The 20,395-nt window shown below is 38.1% G+C and overlaps 1 protein-coding gene across 1 annotated transcript in view; it reads right to left on the bottom strand.

Moving 5' to 3' along the window:
• Positions 1-20,395, bottom strand: part of col22a1 (collagen, type XXII, alpha 1) — a 70,301-nt gene that overhangs the window by 8,635 nt on the left and 41,271 nt on the right. Inside the window, exons 21-51 of the mRNA XM_088010084.1 lie at positions 19,229-19,282; positions 19,061-19,114; positions 18,894-18,947; positions 18,419-18,472; positions 18,241-18,285; positions 18,088-18,150; positions 17,164-17,217; positions 17,013-17,054; positions 16,891-16,923; positions 16,749-16,802; positions 13,067-13,120; positions 12,930-12,983; positions 12,789-12,842; positions 12,653-12,706; positions 12,180-12,284; positions 9,007-9,051; positions 7,483-7,560; positions 7,361-7,396; positions 7,227-7,280; positions 7,006-7,050; positions 5,406-5,441; positions 5,199-5,312; positions 4,834-4,887; positions 4,609-4,662; positions 2,927-2,980; positions 2,730-2,783; positions 2,516-2,569; positions 2,375-2,428; positions 2,195-2,248; positions 2,063-2,107; positions 768-821 (exon numbers count right to left, since the gene is read on the bottom strand). Coding sequence (XP_087866210.1) covers positions 768-821; positions 2,063-2,107; positions 2,195-2,248; positions 2,375-2,428; positions 2,516-2,569; positions 2,730-2,783; positions 2,927-2,980; positions 4,609-4,662; positions 4,834-4,887; positions 5,199-5,312; positions 5,406-5,441; positions 7,006-7,050; positions 7,227-7,280; positions 7,361-7,396; positions 7,483-7,560; positions 9,007-9,051; positions 12,180-12,284; positions 12,653-12,706; positions 12,789-12,842; positions 12,930-12,983; positions 13,067-13,120; positions 16,749-16,802; positions 16,891-16,923; positions 17,013-17,054; positions 17,164-17,217; positions 18,088-18,150; positions 18,241-18,285; positions 18,419-18,472; positions 18,894-18,947; positions 19,061-19,114; positions 19,229-19,282 — 1,713 coding nt within the window. The remainder of the gene's footprint in view (positions 1-767; positions 822-2,062; positions 2,108-2,194; positions 2,249-2,374; positions 2,429-2,515; positions 2,570-2,729; positions 2,784-2,926; positions 2,981-4,608; positions 4,663-4,833; positions 4,888-5,198; positions 5,313-5,405; positions 5,442-7,005; positions 7,051-7,226; positions 7,281-7,360; positions 7,397-7,482; positions 7,561-9,006; positions 9,052-12,179; positions 12,285-12,652; positions 12,707-12,788; positions 12,843-12,929; positions 12,984-13,066; positions 13,121-16,748; positions 16,803-16,890; positions 16,924-17,012; positions 17,055-17,163; positions 17,218-18,087; positions 18,151-18,240; positions 18,286-18,418; positions 18,473-18,893; positions 18,948-19,060; positions 19,115-19,228; positions 19,283-20,395) is intronic.

The raw sequence follows: 20,395 nt of genomic DNA, 5'->3' as shown, positions 1-20,395 counted from the left end.
TGAGGGTTCTTGTGGAACCCTGAACAATTGGTCTGTAGTTGGGGAAAATGATGTGATGCAGAAAATCCTAACTACAGTTTAAATGGATAATAAAATGGAAACTGTTTGCAGTTTGGGAAGTGTTCACCAGAGGTATTGTTTCTGATGTTTTGAGTTTTTTTTTTCTTTTTTTTTGCTCTCTTTCTGCTTTAAGTAATTGGGAGTCTGGAAGAGTTGGCAAGCATTTCCCTTTGTTGTGTTTAGAATTTTTATGAGTTCTGGTGATCCGCCCTCATCTTTGCTGGCCTTGCATTTGCCATCCTAATTAGTTTATTTCATTAGATTAAAGTGGATTGAAAAAGTATTCACATCCCTGAGGCTATTTCACATTTTGGCAAACCTCAGTTTGTTTTTTGTTTTTGTTTTGTTTTGGTTTTTTTGGCTGGGGGTTGGATGTTATTTATTGGACCAACACAAAGCGGTGCACAGACGTACAATGCTCTATGTTTCCAGCAATCTGCTGGATTTCCTGAGATAGATTTTTTTAATTTGAAGAATAAGCTGAGTATTATGCACTAATTAATAACTAGGATAAATTGGAATGGACTGAAATTACTTTTTTTGTGTAAAATGCCTCAAAATGACATTTCCTGTGAATTGGCACTTTATAAATGAACTGAATTGAAAAGGTGTATTGATTTTTTTCATCTGCAGCACATTGTATAAAAGTCCTGTATCTGTATGTGAGTAACTTTAACACCAGCTCTACTGAACAAAATTTTCCAAACCTCCTTTCCCGGTTTGCCGTCTCGTCCTGCTGACCCGGGTTTCCCATCCTCTCCCTGTGCGGAACATTAGGAAAAACGCACAGTGAACAAAAATAGTTATAACAGTTACAGAACAGTGGCTATATAAAATAAACCATCATTTACCTGGAAGCTATAATGAAACCTTGAGCCAAGTCCACACTACCGAACATTACCTATTAAATTTTGCCTTCAGGGTGACAGTGTGCAGAGATTTCACCTGACTGACAGTTGACGGCAGCAGCTAAGCAGTGCATTGTCTATAACAACACTTTGCACTGTCTCTAATAAGATATCTGCAGTGTGGACCGGCGGGGCCCGCTGTGGGGCCCACTGCGGGGCCCGCAGCCTGGCCGCTGCGCTGCCGCTCCCTGAGAATCTGTCAGTAATGAGCCGTGCCATTGTTCATGTCACTGTGGCTCCAAGCTTCCTGCTGGGGTGTGCTGAGCTGTGTTAGTGACAAAGCAGCAGGTGTGCTGCTTCTTCTAAAGGAGGCATGGGAATGTGTGTGTGTGTGTGTGTGTGTGTGTGGGGGTGTGTGTGTGTGTGTGTGTGTGTGTGTGTGTGTGTGTGTGTGTGAAGAAAAAGAGCAGGTGTCTGACATCACAGTGCTGCACAGACTATTCCTGGCTTTAAAACTTTGAATAGGCTAAAGTCTCATGGGGACACAACTTTAACAACAGTGAGAAACAACAGACTCACAGAGACACTGAGGCATTTCCATTACAAATGTCCGCAAATCTTGGTCCATGTTCTGCTAATGTTGAAAAAAACAACACAACTTTGCAATTGCAATGTTTCCATTAAGAAAGGAAACTAAAATCACATTGAGTAAGTTTGTTTATGTGATAAGTCATTAAGAATGATGGCAGCGAAGGAGGTGAACATTTAGAGTGACAAACCCCATTTAGAAGCAGCTACGTTTGCTGCGGTTTGAGAAAATTTTCGTCAGTGATTTTACAGAAGAGCTACAGATTCAACACATTGGAATGATACACAACTTTTATTAAATGTGTGATGCTTTGAAGGTTCTGGACATATGGACATATTTAGTCTTTATGGTTAAATAAAATTCACAACAAATCCATATTTAAAGCAAACTTCTGCACCAAATTGTTGGTTTTACAGTTAATTTCAGTGGTTTGTGGTGTAATTATGTTTCAACAAAAAAGAAAGGTTTGAGTGCTTCATCAAAAGGCCAAAATGAATATTCATACTGCTGTCCTGTACAGTATGTTCATTTTTTTTAAGATCAGCACATGAAAAACAACTTCTACCTTTTCTCCTGGAGGTCCAGACTCTCCTCTGTGGCCCTTGAAGCCCTGGGAGGAAGCAAAGGAAGCAGAGCGTTAGTCGTTTGGCACTGTGGAAGCTTCTTCTATCAAATCCGATTAGTGTTGCTTACTTACAGGGAGTCCCCGGAGTCCAGGGTTTCCTGGAGGTCCAGGTTCACCTTGTTTCCCCTGGAAGGAAAGAAACAAATGATAGAAATGGTGTCAGTAGAGCTTTGCGTCTGTGTACACAATTTAGACCATGTTTTATAGACGGTATTATACCAGATATTGGTTGGGTTAGTTTTGCCTACTTACAGGTTCTCCTGATTCACCTGGTCTGCCATCTTTTCCCATTTTCCCAGGCTGACCCTGAATGTTTACAAAAATGGTCATTCAGCATCTTCAGTTAGTGTAAAATATTTTGTCACAATACATAAAAATGTTCTTTTCCCTTACTATCAAGCCGGGAAGACCTGGTGGTCCTTGGATTCCTTTGAGTCCCTCTTTGCCCTGGAGAAAACAAACACGCCGTGGTCACCAGAGAAAAACAAGAAATGATTAATAGCTGCTATTACAGCGCGTGCTGGCTGACCTACATGCTAGAGGCTGCACAAAATGACATATGGGAAATGAACATTCTGAGAGGAGAATACAGCAAATGCAGCCTGACCTTTTCTCCAGGAGGGCCTGGGGGTCCAACTTGGCCAGGTTGGCCGTCGTTACCCTAAAGAATAAAGATGTAGCACCAAAGAAGGTCAACAGAAATAGAAAACCATGCTGTAGCACCAAATAAATGTGGATTTGCAAAAAATCCCAAATTTGCTTGTTCTGTAAATACTGATCACTATTTATAAAAAAGCTACTTACAGGAGCACCCATTAATCCTGCAGGACCTGGATGGCCAGGGGGTCCTGGATGGCCCTGTGATGAAAGCAGTGGTGGTTAAAACACAGCTACCCAGTTCAGCTGTAGTGCCTTAGAAAAGTATTCATAACTTTCTAACTTTTCTACAATTTGCTACAATTACAAAAAGTCAAGGTTTTTGAATTTTATGTGAGAGACCAATTCCATGTAGTGTATGGCTGCCAAGCAGAAAGGAAATGACGACATGATGTTTACCTTTTCATACAAATAAACTCTAAAAGGGCCCATAAATCCCATCTCACCAATCCAATCTGTCTACAGAAGCCACCTAATTAGTAAGTGTAGCCCACCTATGTGTTTAAGTTCATAAAGATCAAGGAAAACACCACAAAGGTCAAAGAACACACCACAAAGGTCAAAGAACACACCACAAAGATCAAAGGACACACCACAAAGGTCAAAGAACACACCACAAAGATCAAAGAACACACCACAAAGATCAAAGGACACACCACAAAGGTCAAAGAACACACCACAAAGGTCAAAGAACACACCACAAAGATCAAAGAACACACCACAAAGATCAAAGGACACACCACAAAGGTCAAAGAACACACCACAAAGGTCAAAGAACACATGGGGGTTAGGTTACAAAACAATATGTCATTCTCCTGCATCTCTAAGATATGCCTGTTTACTAAAGCTAACAGCCTTAGCTATTAGCTTTGGGATGTAGAGCTTCTCTAAACTTTAGTATAAGCTTGGAGAAGCAATCAAAAGGTTCCTGGTGCTCTCCACAAATCTGGCATTTGTGAAATATAAGCAGATTGTTGAAATTAATCCATTAAAAGGCCTATTAAATGTTGGTCAATACTGTCTGCTATTATAGCTGCTCTGGTCAAATGAGATCAATGTAATTAAAAATTAGTACTTCACACAGTCTCCACTGTGGCACCATCATTCCTTAGGGATAGGTTTTATCAGGGAAGATGGATGATCTAAAATATAAGAATCTCTAGAAGAAAACCCACTAGAAGACTCATCTAGTTGAACAGTAACCCCAAATACAAACAGAGGCATGGTATATATATTAGGATAAACATATCCATGTTTTAAAATGGCCCAGTCAAAGTCCAGACTAAAAACATAATTGAGAATGAATGCATCAACATGTACAAAGCTGAAGGAGACTGTCAAAGATTTGAGTTTAGGTTGTTCTGTACTTATTCATTCACACTGCTGCCCAGTTTGTCCTTGAATGAATTTCATATTTTCTTCTGCAAATCTCTCTACTGTAATACAGAACAAGCAACCCTTTGCGCTACACTTTTTGTTACTTTTTCTGTGACAATCTGTGTTGCCTTGATGTAGGTAGTTGCAAGCAGGTGTTCATTCTCTGCTCAGACAGAGCGAACGCACATGTCTGCCGTATTGCCATGTGCAGTTTGGTCTGACATTGTTTTCAATAAAGAGAAAGACCCAAAAGTCTTTCAGCTTTGGTTGCAGCAAAATAGAATTCAGATTCAATGGAGTGAACACAAAGGCAGTACGCATTTTATCATTAATTTTTTTTAAGAAAATGTATTCAGCCCACTTCACAATTATGCAATATTTTGCTTTGTACTACCAGTTAGCACCCCCACCCCCCAAAAAATACAATATATGAGCACTCATGATGAATATACCTTTTCTCCTTTGTCTCCAGGACCTCCAGGAGGTCCTTGATCCCCTTTTATGCCCTGTAGAGAAACAAAAAATCTTTAAATTGCTGTAAAGGAATGTGAGTATAAGTTAAGTTTTGCTAGAGATCTTGATACCACGTCACCTAGTATATGAATTTTCCAACTTATGATTAACTTGTTAGATTCTCCCATTGGAGCAATAAGACTGAGGCCAGTGAGTAAACTTACCTTCGCGCCATCACCTCCAGGAGACCCCTGAAGTCCAGTTGGTCCAGGGGGCCCCTGTAATAGCACAGAAAGCCATCAGTCTCTGCCCAGGCAGACATTGCAGAGCGCCACTGGTGGGTTCTAATAGTTCACCGTTGCCCCCCACAGGAGGCGCAACTAATGATGCAGACAGAGCCTTGCCATCCATCACAGCTACAGTGACAGATGATGCCAAAGCTCGGACCTCATTCGTCACAAAGGGTGAATTTAGTGAAGACACACTTTATAACACAACTCTTAAAGATGTGAAAAGGTACTATAATAGACTTTAAATCGCCAGGGAGAACTTCAGAATTATGAGACCAGGGTAATGGCTTTGTTCTTACCGGATATCCATCTTGGCCATTTTTTCCAGGAGGTCCCTGGTGTCCTTTATCTCCTGGAACCCCTGGTAGTCCAGGCGGTCCTGGCGGACCTGCGGGGCAGTCTGAGCAAATATCCTAAAGATGCCACAGACAGGTTTGTGATGAAGTGGTCAGCCAGGGAATCCATGTGAATTCTTTTCTCAGTAATGTGGCAGAGAATCTCCTTACCTTCAGATTTAAGTCGGATAGATCTGCTGATTTTCCCTGAGAGAAAGCAAAAAGAAAACAGTCATCCACAAAACAAGATTAAAGGCTGTATTCATTGGGAATACTTATACTTCTAATAATTGTTTAGGGATACAAATAATGCTTTTATCAGTACTAACCAGAAAGATGCTTTAGCAATAAGCAAGTAAACTCAGTTTTCCTGTCTCAGTTAAATGTTTCAGATGGTCATGCAAATGATATTATTAGACAAAGATAAGAATAAGTAGTTTTGAAAAGAGGATTTTGTTCAAGGAGGAAAAAAAGTTGGCCAAACAAACCTGGCCTAAGTGGGAAAAGTAATCATCCACCTTGTTAGATCATGAATAAATTGTAACAACACCATTTTTGAGAAAGCTAACTTTAATTTCATTAGCCACACCTGGCAGTAATCATGGCTGATTACTGCCAGGTCAGTAGAACCAAGCAATCATTCACACTTGATAGTCCAGTAGACTTGGTTCTATTAGGAACCAAAATTGCAACATTGTTACATTTTCAGCTGGTGAGGTTTGCTTTCACACCAAATTGGGTCAAACGCATCAAACCTTTTGAAAAAACCTGTTCGCCTTTCACCTGTTGTGGCGCTGCACCAAAAACCACTGAAGAAAACAATAGAAAAACCTCTGAAGAAGACAATGAGCGCAACTTCCTTCTTCACAAAATGTAAACAAACATGGAGTGATGTTAGCTTTCAGCAGTTGAAGTATTTCTCTTTTGTCTTTGGTAGAAGACCATAAGAAATTTTTCCCGCTAGCGCTAGCCTCATGCATTTGTTTTAGTTGTATTCACCCAGAATGCCCTGTACTATAGTCCGCTTCCTGCTTTTGGAGTGGCCTGCTTGGTCCGCTTGGTATTCACATACGCATTTGAATCGCACCAGAGTTCACTTCAACTGAACTGAGACCTTGTTTTTCAGGTGGGCCAGAGTTACATTTTTTGGTCTGATTGTGCATTCACACCTCCCCAAATAAACCTTCACTTGGACTACAGTTAGACTAAAACTGACTACTGACTAGGGCTGGTGTGAATGCACCCTAACCGGGACTGCTTGAAGTAGGCCATGATATCTCCAAAAACAAAACATCATTCACCAGTCTAAAGAACTTCAACATTTACTTGTTCCTTTAATTTTGTGATAAACTGACTGACAGATGGAAACAACTTTTAAACAATGGAATATAGAATAAAATCTGGAAATATAATTTTTTTACTGTTTTCTTTTTCTGTCCCTATAGACCTTTAGAAAATACTTACATTTATTTCTATACTGTCCAGAATGTGTAGAAACCATGATTCAGAGTTGAACCACCCAAAATAAGGTTAGATCATAGACCTAACCAGCTAAAACAAGAGAATGTTACTCTGCTCAGCAAGGAAAGATCTGAGAGCCCAGAAAGGATGAAATGGGAAATGTTGCACCGGTCTTCCCCGGATGACGGGAGTATTACTCTCTCAAAGGAAAAACGCTAGACGATACTGAAGTCACAGCTCTTTGAGCTCAAAAATGAGAAAACCTACAGATTGAGTCATGAGTGCAAAAGCACTTAACATGCAAACTTACAGGCTCTCCTTGAGATCCCTTTTCTCCTGGCCTTCCTGGTAAACCCTTAGTTTGGAGCAAAAGCAAAAAGTTAAATTTTTAATTAAGGGTTACCTGCCAAATGACAAAAAAAATATATAACATCCACCAAATTCTACAGAACCAGACATGCTAGATCCAAACAACATTTCTGCTGTGAAAGTTCCCATCATTCTTTAGTTATTCGTTAGGGTTAAACTTACATTGTGCCCTGCTGGACCTTGAGGACCTGCAATTCCTGGTTGGCCTCTCAACCCCTGAAAGACAGACACACAAACTGAAGAAGGACAGCAGAAAGACAGACATATTCTGTAATCTTCATCTAGTGAATAACTACCGCAGGTCCTGGTTCCCCATTTTTCCCTGGAGGCCCCTGCAGAGACAAACATAGTAACATATGGATCTCTGCGATTCAGTCCACCGAAGGTGAATCATTTCAGCCCAGAATCATGTTCTTACCGGAGGTCCCTCTTTCCCTTCCCCTGGAGAGCCCCTGTCCCCAGGTAACCCTGGGGGTCCGCGTTGTCCAGGTGGGCCCTAAGGAAAAAATAAATATTATATTTTATGTTTATTTAGCAATGATAAAATACCACAGTACATTTAATGTGGAGCTGAACACCAACCCTTAATCATCAGAGGAGGAAATATACGTATGATTATTTGATAAGTTTACCAAAATAAGCTTTTCTTGCTGTAGACATGTACAGCACCACCTGTTGTCCACCAGGTGGTGCTGTAAACTACACCTTTTGGTGTGGAAGTTGCTACTCCAGGAAAAACTTTCAAAACTAGCTTTTTCCAGTAAAAGATGGGTGTTCAAATTAATTCGAGAGGCGGCACAGAGATGTAAAAAGATATTTCAGTTGAAAATATCTGTTTTCTACAACATATTGATAAATGTCGGATTCTTCAGGGCACCGAGTGAGAATGAAGCTTTCAGTAATGCATAAGACGGCTAAGCTAAATTTAGCAAAGTTGTTTTGTTTGATCACTTTGAGCTTTTGAGCTCTATCCCTCATGGAAAATGCTGGATTAGGAAACGTGTGGAAGCCTCAGTGTTACGGTAAGATTCTACTTTCACAAAGGAGTATGCTTTTTTTTTTTTAAATGCTAGCTAAGCTCACTGGTGAGATGCTAAATATGCAAGGTGCTAAACAAAGTTTAATGTGAACCCTGTGTCTACATTGTTTTGAGATTAAATAAAGTACAACAAAATACTCTGGATGCTGTTCTTATGTAATAATTTTTAAAGAATTGTGACTTGGCAAAAACTAGAGTCACCAGGTGAAATCTTTTGACAATAAAGTCATAATCTTATCAGAAGTTGTAAAATTAAGAGAAAAAGTCATTTTAATGAGATCAAAACTGCTACTGATGATAATCTGATGCTAAAGTCATTTGTAAAACTGAGACCAAAGAATAATTTTACAACTACATTAACATTTCATTTTTAATTTTTTTGTATGGAGAAATTCCCATAAGGTTACCAACTCATTCTCCAAATATACAACTTTATTATGGTAATATTATGGCTTTATCTTTGTAATATAAATATTTCTGTATTATTACAACAATAGTGACATAATATGATTTTATTACTGTGACTTTATTCTTGTAATATCACTTTGTTCTAATATTACTATCACCTTATTCTGGTAACATTGTGACTTTAATCTCACATAATTAAGACTTTTTTCATCTTAGTTTGAGTTTACTGTCATGCAATCTCTTAATACTATGACTTTCCTCTCATAATATCACTTCATTCACATTTTATCATTTGTGTAATACTGTCACTTTATTATTATTGTTATTATTCTCATAATAACTTTATTCTTGAAATGAGCCTGACTCTAACGTTCAAGTTGTACATTTCCTTATTGAGACTAAACGTTCAGTTTCCACATAGAAGGAATCCAGGTGTGGTGAAGAAGTTGCTGCTCTTGAAAACTTAATTATAAAAATGTTTTTAAATCACTATACCTTGATTCCAGGTAGTCCTTGATTCCCTGGTGGTCCCGGCTCTCCCTGTAGGGTCACAAATAAAAACAAACTGTTTGCACTTAAATTACTTCTTTCTTCTTGTTTTTTTTCCAATCAATAACTTGAGCTTGTTGCAAAAATTTCCGCCAGGCGTGTTGCTCCAGTGGGGCCTCCTGGCAGCGCCTGGCAACTGTAAAACAACAGCAGTTGTTGCACTCCTGCGCTGGTTTAATGCGATGCATCTTAACAATGTCCTTCCTGTTTGCGCCCGCCTCGTCAGCAGGACAGACGCATGTCTGAAGGAACGTGTTGTGGTGTGCAGATAAATCTGCCACTTAGGCTCGTTTTCTGCACAGACAGATGTTTGTGTTACTGTGTAGCTCAACAAGCCCACAGATGTTTACAGGGAGGAAACATGTGGAACACAAAAGGTTCAGAAGTGCAGCATGAACTTAATTTGACTGTGGATTAATGTTCAGATCTTAAACTTACTTAAAGAAATAGCTAAGTTGTTTTCCTTATTATTTATTTTGAAAAATACTTTTTAACATTAAAAACTCAGTTAATACATTCCTTTGCAAAATTCTTCACATCCCTTCATATTTATCACACTTTTTTATGTTAAAATTAATTTCTACATGTTTTATTAGGATTTCCTGATGTAGACTAAAACAAGGTTGAAAGCCATTTAATTAGCTTCCAATTCTTCGCATATACACACGGTGGACCCCCAATCTATTCGCGTATTTTCTTTGGAATGTAACTAAATTATTTGCGCAAAAATCCACCTAGTTGGGGATTATTTTCTAAAATATTCCAAAGAAAATGGAGCCGAGACTGAAACACCTAGCCACAATGCTAACTGTCACACTTTTAGCTGGCATTTGCTAAGAGTCAGTCCAGTCAGCCAAGTGGCCGTTCATCCAAGATTGGAAATATGGAAGACTGTAGATGCTAGCTTCTGTGGTAGTACTAAGGTTGTGCTACTACTGTGAATATTATGATATATTTGGTGTTTGAACTATAAAAATAGACAGTTATATGTGTCTTTAGAGGGGGTCTCAAGTTTTTTTTAGACTTAATTGCGGTTGACTGTGGTCAGCTTCCCTGTAATAGCTTCAGGAAAGCATCTCTATATGATGGTGCTACCAGTAGGTGAACCATGTGCAGATGGTGTGTTCAGGGACATGTGTAGCATTGGTTTTCTACCACACAACACCCTACATGTAGGCCAAAAAGTTTATTTTTCTTCAAAACAACTAATTCCACATGTTTGCCTTGACTTGGACTGTAAGCTGGACCTAATTTCATTGTATTTGATTACTGACGCTCTCTAGCCAGTAAACTATAATTAGATTCAGCCGAACAGAGGTAAAGATGTCAGATTAACATCTGAATACAAACGCTCGTCACACTTTTCAAATTTTTCTTTGTACAATAATACCATTCTACTAACTATCCTGTGTTGGTCTACCACAAAGAAAAAGTCCAATAAATGACATTAAAACTTTGCGGTTGTTATACGTTTATGACCGGGACCTTAACACATTTAATTTTGATGAATTATTTACATAGACTTTAATACGTTATAAAATTTAACACAATTTCTCGCATTCCAGCCAGGAAACTTTGTGTTTTGTTTCTGGTACAGCTGTAAATCTGATGCACAAGCAACATCCGCTAACAACAACAATGGATGATAAAGCTGCTTTTCGTTAGCCTACTAAGGGTTCATTTATAATTTAGCAGCAAAAAGATTTTTGAATTCAACATGATGCCTACTTTGTAAATATATAGTTTAATAATGAATTACTGACCCTGCAGTTAACTCAATTTTAATCGGGTCCCACCACTTGATATGATGCATAAATAAAGTTTAATGGCCTTGTATAACCTATAGCTTTTCATTCCTACACAAGCATGTCTAACTTCATGTCCATGCTTTCATTAATTATATGTAAAAACAGTAAATAAATGCTAGATGACTCAGCAAAACTGAGGCAACACAAAAATAATAAACAACCACTGAGATGTGGAAGTTGGTGAAACCTGAGGATTAGAAGGACCCATAGAAATGTCAGTCAAGACCAGCAACTTCATTTCAATCGGAGTTTTGGCAGCAGCAGCTTTGGGAGGGTAAATTTGAATTGACAGTTTAATACTGTAGTTTATGAAGAACCTGGTGCAATTCCAACATCTGTTCTGCACCAAAAAAGTCATTTGATCCATTCTTTGAAATTACATTTAGGTAAAGATTATGGAAAGCAGCCAGCTGAAGACTGCAAACCGACATTGATATGCTGGACCTGTTATTTCATTTAAAAAGTTGGTTTCAAGACTTGAGATGTAAGCTGGTGAAAATATGTGTTTTTTTTCTAGTTTTTTATTGCACAGAGCAGCTGAACCCTCCCAGTCAGCTGACTGGTGGAACTCGAAGAAAATGAATTAGAGTTAATCACAGGACTGTAATTATTCACAATTCATTATGTTTTAATCGAAAACCAAACAAAATAAGCAAAATGTTCAATTCAAAAACTCTTTTTGCTGCTAACTTATTGAATAGATAGACATATGAGCTAATGTAGAGTCGTGATAGTGAAGCAGAGGAGTGGGAATTGATTGACGTGGACCAGCATATGGAAGTCATTTTTGCTCTTCATTAAAAAGCATCCCGAAAAGTTCAATGTAAGAAAAATTAAAAGAGAAGTAGTTAATTGTACAAACATTTCTGTGAGCTCTAAAACGTATTTTTACCATGATGTGACAGTTTATCATGTTTAATTTACTCACATTTCTGCTAATCTAAAACTAAAATTTAAGCTGCTTCTGGTACACTCAAACATTTCTGTAGATTAAAAACTTAAATTTTACCTATTTTTACCGTATATCTCACAGGCATTGATAAAGTAGAAAACAGGAAAACCTGTTCAAACTTAACAGAAAATTACTTCATGTTTCTAGGATACATTTACCCCTTTTTTCTACAGTGTACATTTACTACACTGTAATAAATATTGTTGGAGCAAAAGCACAGATATGCCAGGGTATCTGCTGCAAAACACTCTTGTAACACTTGAAAGAGGAACATCTTGCTGTGATTATTATTAAAAGATTAGCAACTAAACAGATCTAAAGAGTGAAAAAAAATGACATAAATTAATTAATAATCTTACGTTTTGGCCATCTTTGCCCTTCCCAGGTGCTCCAGGAGGTCCAATGATACCAGGCTCTCCTGGTGGGCCTCGGGAACCAGGTTGTCCTGGTTTACCTTGCTCTCCCTATTACAAACGGTTGAATCAAAAGAAGAAGCAACGTTACTGTCTGTTGTGAGCTCTGACAGGGAATCAGGTGCTCCAGATCTATTTATTGCATTGTATTATGAATTCAGTGCCATTTCATCCACTAAGAGATAACACACATCATAGCAGGTGAAATGGGAAACTGGATCATGATGTTGTAGTTTTAATTTCACAGAAGAACCCGGAGGGACAATAAATGATTTATAAAACAAAAAGAGAGCAAACTTTGGACTTGTTCTGCATCACTAATGTGAAAAATCCTCCTCGCTGCTGATGTGGTGAAACAAATTCAAGAACTGGCAGAGAAACAGAGGACATCCAGCCCAGCCCAGACACAACACACTCACCTTATCTCCTCTCTGTCCGGCTGGACCTGGAGGCCCAATGATGCCTGGAATACCCTGTAAAAAATGGGTTGTTTTCAAACTGAATCGATTTTCATGTTGGAAAAGAGATTTGGGGTAAATGTAAAACACTATTTACCACACTTCCTGGTGCACCGCGTGGTCCCTGGGATCCTGCCGCACCAGGTGGACCCTGGGAATAAGCATAAAAGTGTTGACTATATGATTAGAGCGCATTTTATTTCTGAATGGAAGACTAGTTTTAGCCAAAACAGCTTACAGGGTCTCCTACACGGCCGATCTCCCCTGTGAGTCCGGTATCACCTTTTGGACCCTAAAAAAACCAAAAGCTAATCACACACATTTCATACAAAATGGTGGAGCTATATAAAAAAAAATACACTATGGGGTTCTTACAGGTGGTCCTGGTTGTCCTTGGAAACCTTGTTCACCTGGTAAGCCTCTTGGACCCTGAAGGGAAACATCGTATTTCAGCAAATCTGCATTGTAAGAATTACAGTAGCTCTAAATAAAAGGCATTCAGGGTCTTATGTATGGAGAGAGAATGTTTGCCGATTAAAAAAAAATAAATGAATGACATTTAAAAAATTATTTCATAAGTTATTTATTTACTATATTTTGGCACTCTTCACTCTCCATACAGCACAGGAATATGAATTGATTAAATCTTGAAATAAATATATGTAGTTTTTAAACAAAATCAAAACATTTAATAGAGGCATATATAATTAATTCAAAATATAACAAATTAATTCTGCATTATTTAAACGACCCCTTTAAATAATGATTTCACAATAATTTTTTTTTTTTGTAATTTGGCAATTTTGACCTGCCATACTCAAAAACTTTTACTGCTTTTCATCCACACCTAAATACAAACTGTAATATCAGACAAATATAACCAAATACAACACTATAATATGCTCTTTTCAAATGATGATTTTTTTTTTCTTTTAATGAGAGAACAATCTAAAAAAAAAAACTATCTGCAAAAATTTTCACCCCTTCACCTGAAAACTGCCTGCACCGCCCTGGGTGACAACTGCTGCCATCAAGTGTTTGGGATAACTGAAATATCACATTGGAACAATCTTTGCCTGCTCTTTCTTCCAGAATTGGTTCATTTCTACCAAACTGGAGGGATTTTCCTGAATGTGAAGGACAAGTTGAAGGTCATTCGACAGAATCTCAGTGGGATTAAAGTCCAGACTTTGACTAGTGGAGTCAAAAACCTTCATCCAGGTCATGTTTGAGCCAGGTTCCATCTCACAACAAAAAGCGTTTAGGTTGCCTCAGTTCCTGGAATATTTTCATCCAGACATATTTTCAGATAAATCTGAGAAGGACCTCTGTGTTCTTTCCAGTCAGACGGGTTTGGCCCCGGAACTTCCTCATGGATGCCAGTAATATCTGATCTCCTCTTGTTGGTGAATCAAGATACTGACCTTACCTGAGGACAGCTTTAGTTTTTCCACTTTTTGCATGACTACATTAAAAAATAAGTGAGGATACTGTGGAAAAGCCCAATATTTTTTGTCACTCATTTCAGCAAGTGAAACTAACTTACTGTATGGGTTTGTTACATAGAGAGTGACATATTTGAAGCCTTTGTTTCTTGTGATTTTGATGATTACAGGATTATAATCATGGAAAAAAAAAGAAAACCCAAAATCCATGTCTCAGAAGCTTGAAATATTGGAAAAAAGTTGAATACGGGAAACTCATGGTGTTGCACCCTAATCAGCTAATTGACTCAAAACACCTGCAAAGTTTCCTCAGCCTTCAAACGACATTTCCATTACAAATATCTTGCTGATATTTCGTTAATGTAAAAAAAAATTACAATTTTGCATTAGATAAGAAACACAATTAAAATCACACATGAATAAGTTTGATAAGTCGTTAAAAAACATGCCTCGCCATGATCCTCCAACTACTTCTTCTTTGTGTTTTATTGGCAGTTTATTGGAAGTTTTATTTAGTCACATGTTGACCGTGTGACTCGTGTGATGGGAAACAGGTTTTTCCATTGCAGTTTTGTGATATAAACCCATTTTTATACAGCCAAAAAAAAAAAAAAAACAACTATCTCCTCCTAGTGGCAAAACTTTTGATCAAAAAACAAGTTTTTTTGTTTTTTGTTTAATTGCCGTGTTTCCCTTTAGCAAATATATTTTCAAAATTGCACAATTATATGGTCAATGGAAACACAGTTAGAGTTGATCAGCAGAACTTGCTATTCTGGGAAAATCAGCCGACTGAGCTGTCATTAAAGGTCATTGCTAAAGAAGCTGGTTGTTCACAGAAAGCTGCATCCAGGCATATTCACAGAAAGTTCAGTGGAAGTAAAACATGTGGTAGGAAAATGTGCACCAGCAACAAGGATAACCTTGAGGGGATTGAGAAATGAAATCCATTTGGGGGAACTTAACAAGGAGTGGACTGAGTCAGAGGAGAGAAAATGACCTGGACTGTTGATCAGTGGTTCAAAGTTCCCTTTTCAGAAGAAAGTAAAGTAAAGTTTGCATTTGATTTGGAAATCAGTGTCCCAGAATCTGGAGGGGAAGATGAGAGACACCAGAAGCACCAATCCATATGACCTTTTGACCTCTATTGATCTAACCTGAACTTCCATTCCACCTCAGCAGAACCATGCCGTAATTCATGCCAAGTTAGACCCAACCAAATACTCAGTGCAGAGAAATGAATACACTTTCCACAAGCTCAACATTTCTGTTTCTTTTTTTATCTTTCTTCTCTCATATTCCAAGTAACTGAGACAGGGAATCTGGAGTTTTCATCATCTGTGAGTCAACAGAATTACAAGAAATAAAGGCCTGAAATGTTTATCTCTATGTGAGTTTTTCTTTCTGACATGAGTCATAAACAATCTGCCTCTTGGAGTAACTTCAGTAAGTCAACCATTTCTGGGAAGATTCCCCACTAAGACTTTCTGACCCGTTGCAGACTGATAAATGCCAAGAAACCTTTTATCTTGAATTTCTTAGTTCGAGGGCACAATGAGTTACTTTTCTAGGCCGTTTAACCAACTTCATGGTGTCAATTTGAATCATTTCCTGGTCGTACAGGTCAAGCAGTAATTAGCTCCAAGTGTTGCTAGAGGAATTGAACTTCCAAAAAACAGAGCCAGAAGTTGATTTTTTCTCCTTAATAAATGAAATCATCAATCTAAAAATATTTTCATACTCTTTTGGGTGATATATATATATATATATATATATATATATGACCAAAAGAATAGGAAGAAAAAGAAATCTGTAAGGTTGGTAAATAATGTTTCTCAACATTGTGTAACTGATGTAAGAAGTAATATACTACAAAGTATAGTGATTCACACAGGTACAATTTGTTTACAGCATTTTATATTAAAGCTGTACTAATAGTGATGTGTTAAGCTGACATAATATACAAACTAATTAACTGGACGGCAGGGCCGTGCAGAGACCACTAAAGGGGCAGGTGCTCAAAAAAAAATGGGCACATCTAACCGCATTCTAGGACAGAATATTAACAAAGCCACACAGCTTTCAGAGTTTAATAAACAATGATAAATTACAAAATTGTGAAATATACAATCAAAGCTACTTTGATTGTATATGTCACTTTGAGCTCTGCAGTTAGCTGCTTTATCTCACTGCGCGAGAGGTAATTGCGTCATGCGTCACGGGCAAAAGGTCAAAGGTAACAAGGTGACCGGAGGGCTTATTGTGTTTTTACAAAAAAAAAAAAAAAAAAACATAAAACCAAATAATTTTAGTACATATACGTATATGTCAGAAGAGGGCTTAGAAAATATTTAAAAAAAAAAAATTTGACCAAAAGGGCACTTGGGGGCAAAGAGCAAAAGGGGCAAGGTGCTCAAGCACCCCCAGGCCCCCTCTCTGCACGTGCCTGCTGTACACGATGTCCTGAACAGCTTCCAGGCTGCTGAGTTCAGGAGAATTTTATATGTTGAAGAAAAATCTCTGCTGACATCTAGTGGATATGTGAGCACATTACTAGATGTGCTTTTTACTATTTTCTTAGAGGAAAAAAAAGGGAAAGAAAAAAGCATCACCGATTCTCCTGGTTTTCCTTGGTCCCCTTTCTCCCCCTTCTCTCCCGGTTTCCCCTGTGAGACAGGAGAGCTGAATGTTAGTTTAAAATTGCAGCACAAAGTTACAGTAGAAAAGTGTTCTTAAGTATAAGTGTCTACTCACCGGCTCTCCAGGCTCTGGGATGACATTAGCAACCTGTCAACACAACGCATCACAGAATATGGTAACTTAAACTGAAGCAGAGACTTGTACTCTCCATGAAAAATGGCTGGTGGTCAACTTACGTTTCCTGGAACTCCAGGGAGTCCCCGTGGCCCAACTTCACCCTGAGGCGAGAGACGGCAAGTTCACAGAGTCTGCATGGTAACTACCTCAGTATAGCCACTACAAAGCAACAACCACAGCAGCCATCTTGAAGTGTTTCCCAACATTTACCTTGTCACCCTTTTCACCTTTTGGCCCAAATGGTCCCTCTGTTCCTCTTTCTCCCTTTATTAAGAACAGAAGAAGCAAATAACTGAGTTTCCACATATTTCTGGCACATCAGTTTTAAATATACAAAAGGGAAGTTTAAATGTTGTCATTTTATTGTCAAAAACATTGATCCCCCTCAAACTTTTCTACGTTACAGCTAGAAATGATGTTTACAATACGACTTCAATTGAATTCACAAATCGTTACGATGCGACATCACACGTTCATCTGACCCAACCATCTATGTCAATCAGTCAATCAGTCCAAGGAACAGAAATGGTACTCCTAGATTGGCTGCTTGGCAAACACCAGCCAGTAGCACATCAAGTAGCATAATGCACAGATATTTAAGGTTCCCAAGCTGCATTTTACTTCAAATATTTTAGATGTGTTCTATGAAAAAGTGTGCAAAATGGCAAATTTCTGAGAATATTTGGATTCAGGTTCCACAAAAAAATCTGAATACTGAAACACAAACTAAACCATAAACAGGCAGTAGTCTACTCTACTACCTGCTGTTTTCAGGCTGCCCTTACCTTACTTGTATTTGTTTGAAATTCAGTAATTAATAATATGCAAGGTAAAAGCAAATGTATTATAGTGCAGCAGTCAACAGCAGTGAACCAGTACTGGTGGTATGTTCTGTTCCATAATTATTGCTCCCAGTCTGTGCTCCAAACTGGGAGTAATAATAATATAAACCCAAACTTAAATCAACTGCTATAACTGATGTTTTTAGTGAGCAGGCTAGTTGCTGTTAGCATCGTGACTTCTCTTACATATTATAACAAGTAATGTTCCACCTAATACTCCAGATAATTTGTCTAGGCTTGGACAAAAGGTCTTTCATCCAGTTCCAATCAGTATTTTGGTGTTAATTCCTACCGGAGTCCCTCTGTCTCCTCGTGCACCATCAGCACCTGGTTGACCGGGGGCCCCAGCTTCTCCCTGTTAAGAAATTTACATGACTTTGTAAAGCACACTTTCTGTTTCAATAAAAGTATCTCAGGTCCTAAATAAGAAAGGGTCTGAACTTACTCTCTCCCCTGGAGGACCTCTTGGTCCAGGAGGCCCTTCATCACCCTGCAGATAAGAGACATAGCCACCAAAATGTCAGCTTTGCACATGGAGAAAACATATGCCACCTCCTGGGGTCACATATAATGTGGTTTCCCTCAGTCTATGTGTGTTCCAGGGATAGATGAAGTAGTGGTACCTTAGGTCCAGGCTTTCCAGGAAAACCGTCTGCTCCCCGTTCTCCTCTGGGCCCCTTTGAGGACAAAAGGTCAACATTAAGAGAGCATCCATTTAATCGCAAAAAGCTCTTTACAGATGATAGACAATATGTCACATGTAAGTTTGGATTAAAAATACGCTGATCAATTGCTTCACTTTTGGAAAAGCAATTGCCCCATTGCAGATTTCACGGTTTTGCTTTTCTGTGATGCTGAAATGTTTCAAAAACTACAGAAATCTGACAGTCACATGCTGACAGTTCTGTATGTTTGTGCTTTGATTTTCACCCTCAAAAGCTTCAATGGCCATTTGTGTTGTGTGTTTCCGTAAGCATTTGGCCGTTAGATTTGGGTCTGAAGCTTGCTGAACTGTTTATAGATATCAAAAAGTAGTTCTGACACAATTGTGATCAGGTGTTTGAGGGTTAAAAGAGGAATTTTGAGGCTTGTACTGACCACAGAGCCATCAGTACCAGCAAGACCATCCAGGCCATCCTTCCCAGGTATTCCCTTAAAAGATCATGAGATAAATGGTTACAGTGGCTGAGAACAAACTCCAAACCTTTAGTAAAGGTAAAAAAAAAACAGAATGACACGTTTTTAGGATTACAAACTAAACTCACAGGTTTTCCTGGCTCTCCTGGTTTACCCGGAAATCCTAGTTCACCAGGTAATCCCTGGGAAAACACACAGGAGGTACTTTAGTGTCTATCAGTTGTACCCAAAACATGTTTATTTCCATAACAATTTCAGAAGGGAATGTTAAACACTGATTTTAGCTCATCACTCACAGGCTGTCCCATTGGTCCTGGTCCCCCCGGTGGACCCGGCGGACCGAGCGGACCCTTAAAAAGAAGGGGAAAAGAAACACTGTTTGAAATGATATTTCATCATGTACTTAACCATTAAATGTGATTTTTTATTACAATAATGAAAAACAAATATACTTCTCAACAATCATTCAGGTATAGATTATTGAAGAGTAGAAAGTACACCCCAGGTGTGTAGCTTTTATGTTTCAGAACATAAAAATATCCAGGCTTTTACCAAGTTGTAGAGTAATAATAATAAATCTAGTCTCATGGGTGTAAAACACAACAGATTTATTACTCCATATGGCACCCAATGCGACACCTTGATCATTATTTTGAATGGTTGAATACCTGCTGTGTTTATTAACATTTATAATCCAAAGAGCTTTTTCTTTTGTCTTGAATAAACATACATGAGTCTTTAGAATAGTTTTTTTTCCCCACCTTATCTCATAAGACATTATGTAGCATGTATTTTCTTTATGTTTATGCAGCCATGAATATATTTTAATCATTTTCAAAAATAGGGTGAATAATTTTTTCTGAACTGAATTATCCATATTTTAAGGCTTAGAGCCTAAAAAAGAATATCTTACATCATTAGTGTCATTTTCTTGAGAAAACTGTACATATCCTTTTGTGGAAATAAATGTACATCATGCATTGCTTTTAAACAGAAAATTGTTTAATTTTTTTTAAATTGTTCTCATGCTATGTGTTGTTTGATTTAAATTGTATTAATGTTAGATTTAAAAACAAAGTTAAGAGTCCCAGAGGTTAAAGACCCATGACAGATATGTTCTTGAGTCAATGTTCCCTCATAGAAATGTGAAACAAAATCAATGACAACAAAACTCCTGTATCTACAAGGCAAATCATCATTCCTCCACCGCCGTGCTTTGCAACAGATAGAAAGTGCATGTCCATATGGGCTGAAAAAAAAAAAAAAAAACACAGCTGCCTTTAGACCAAACATCTTTTCTTTGGTCTAAATGACATTACCATAAAATTATTGTGGTTTAGTCAGATGTAGCTTTGAAAACCTGGAAAGTTTTTCTGCAGTATTTTTTTATAATGAAAAGTTTTATAATGAAAAGTTTTCCTGACAGACTTTCCAAACAAACCACATCTTTTCAGCCTTGTTCT

Source organism: Poecilia mexicana, unplaced genomic scaffold (assembly GCF_051168715.1).
Source record: "Poecilia mexicana isolate PSO_F unplaced genomic scaffold, ASM5116871v1 scaffold_11, whole genome shotgun sequence".
Lineage (NCBI taxonomy): Eukaryota > Metazoa > Chordata > Actinopteri > Cyprinodontiformes > Poeciliidae > Poecilia > Poecilia mexicana.
Note: the sequence above shows the minus strand (reverse complement) of the source record. Positions and strands in the feature narration are given on the sequence as shown.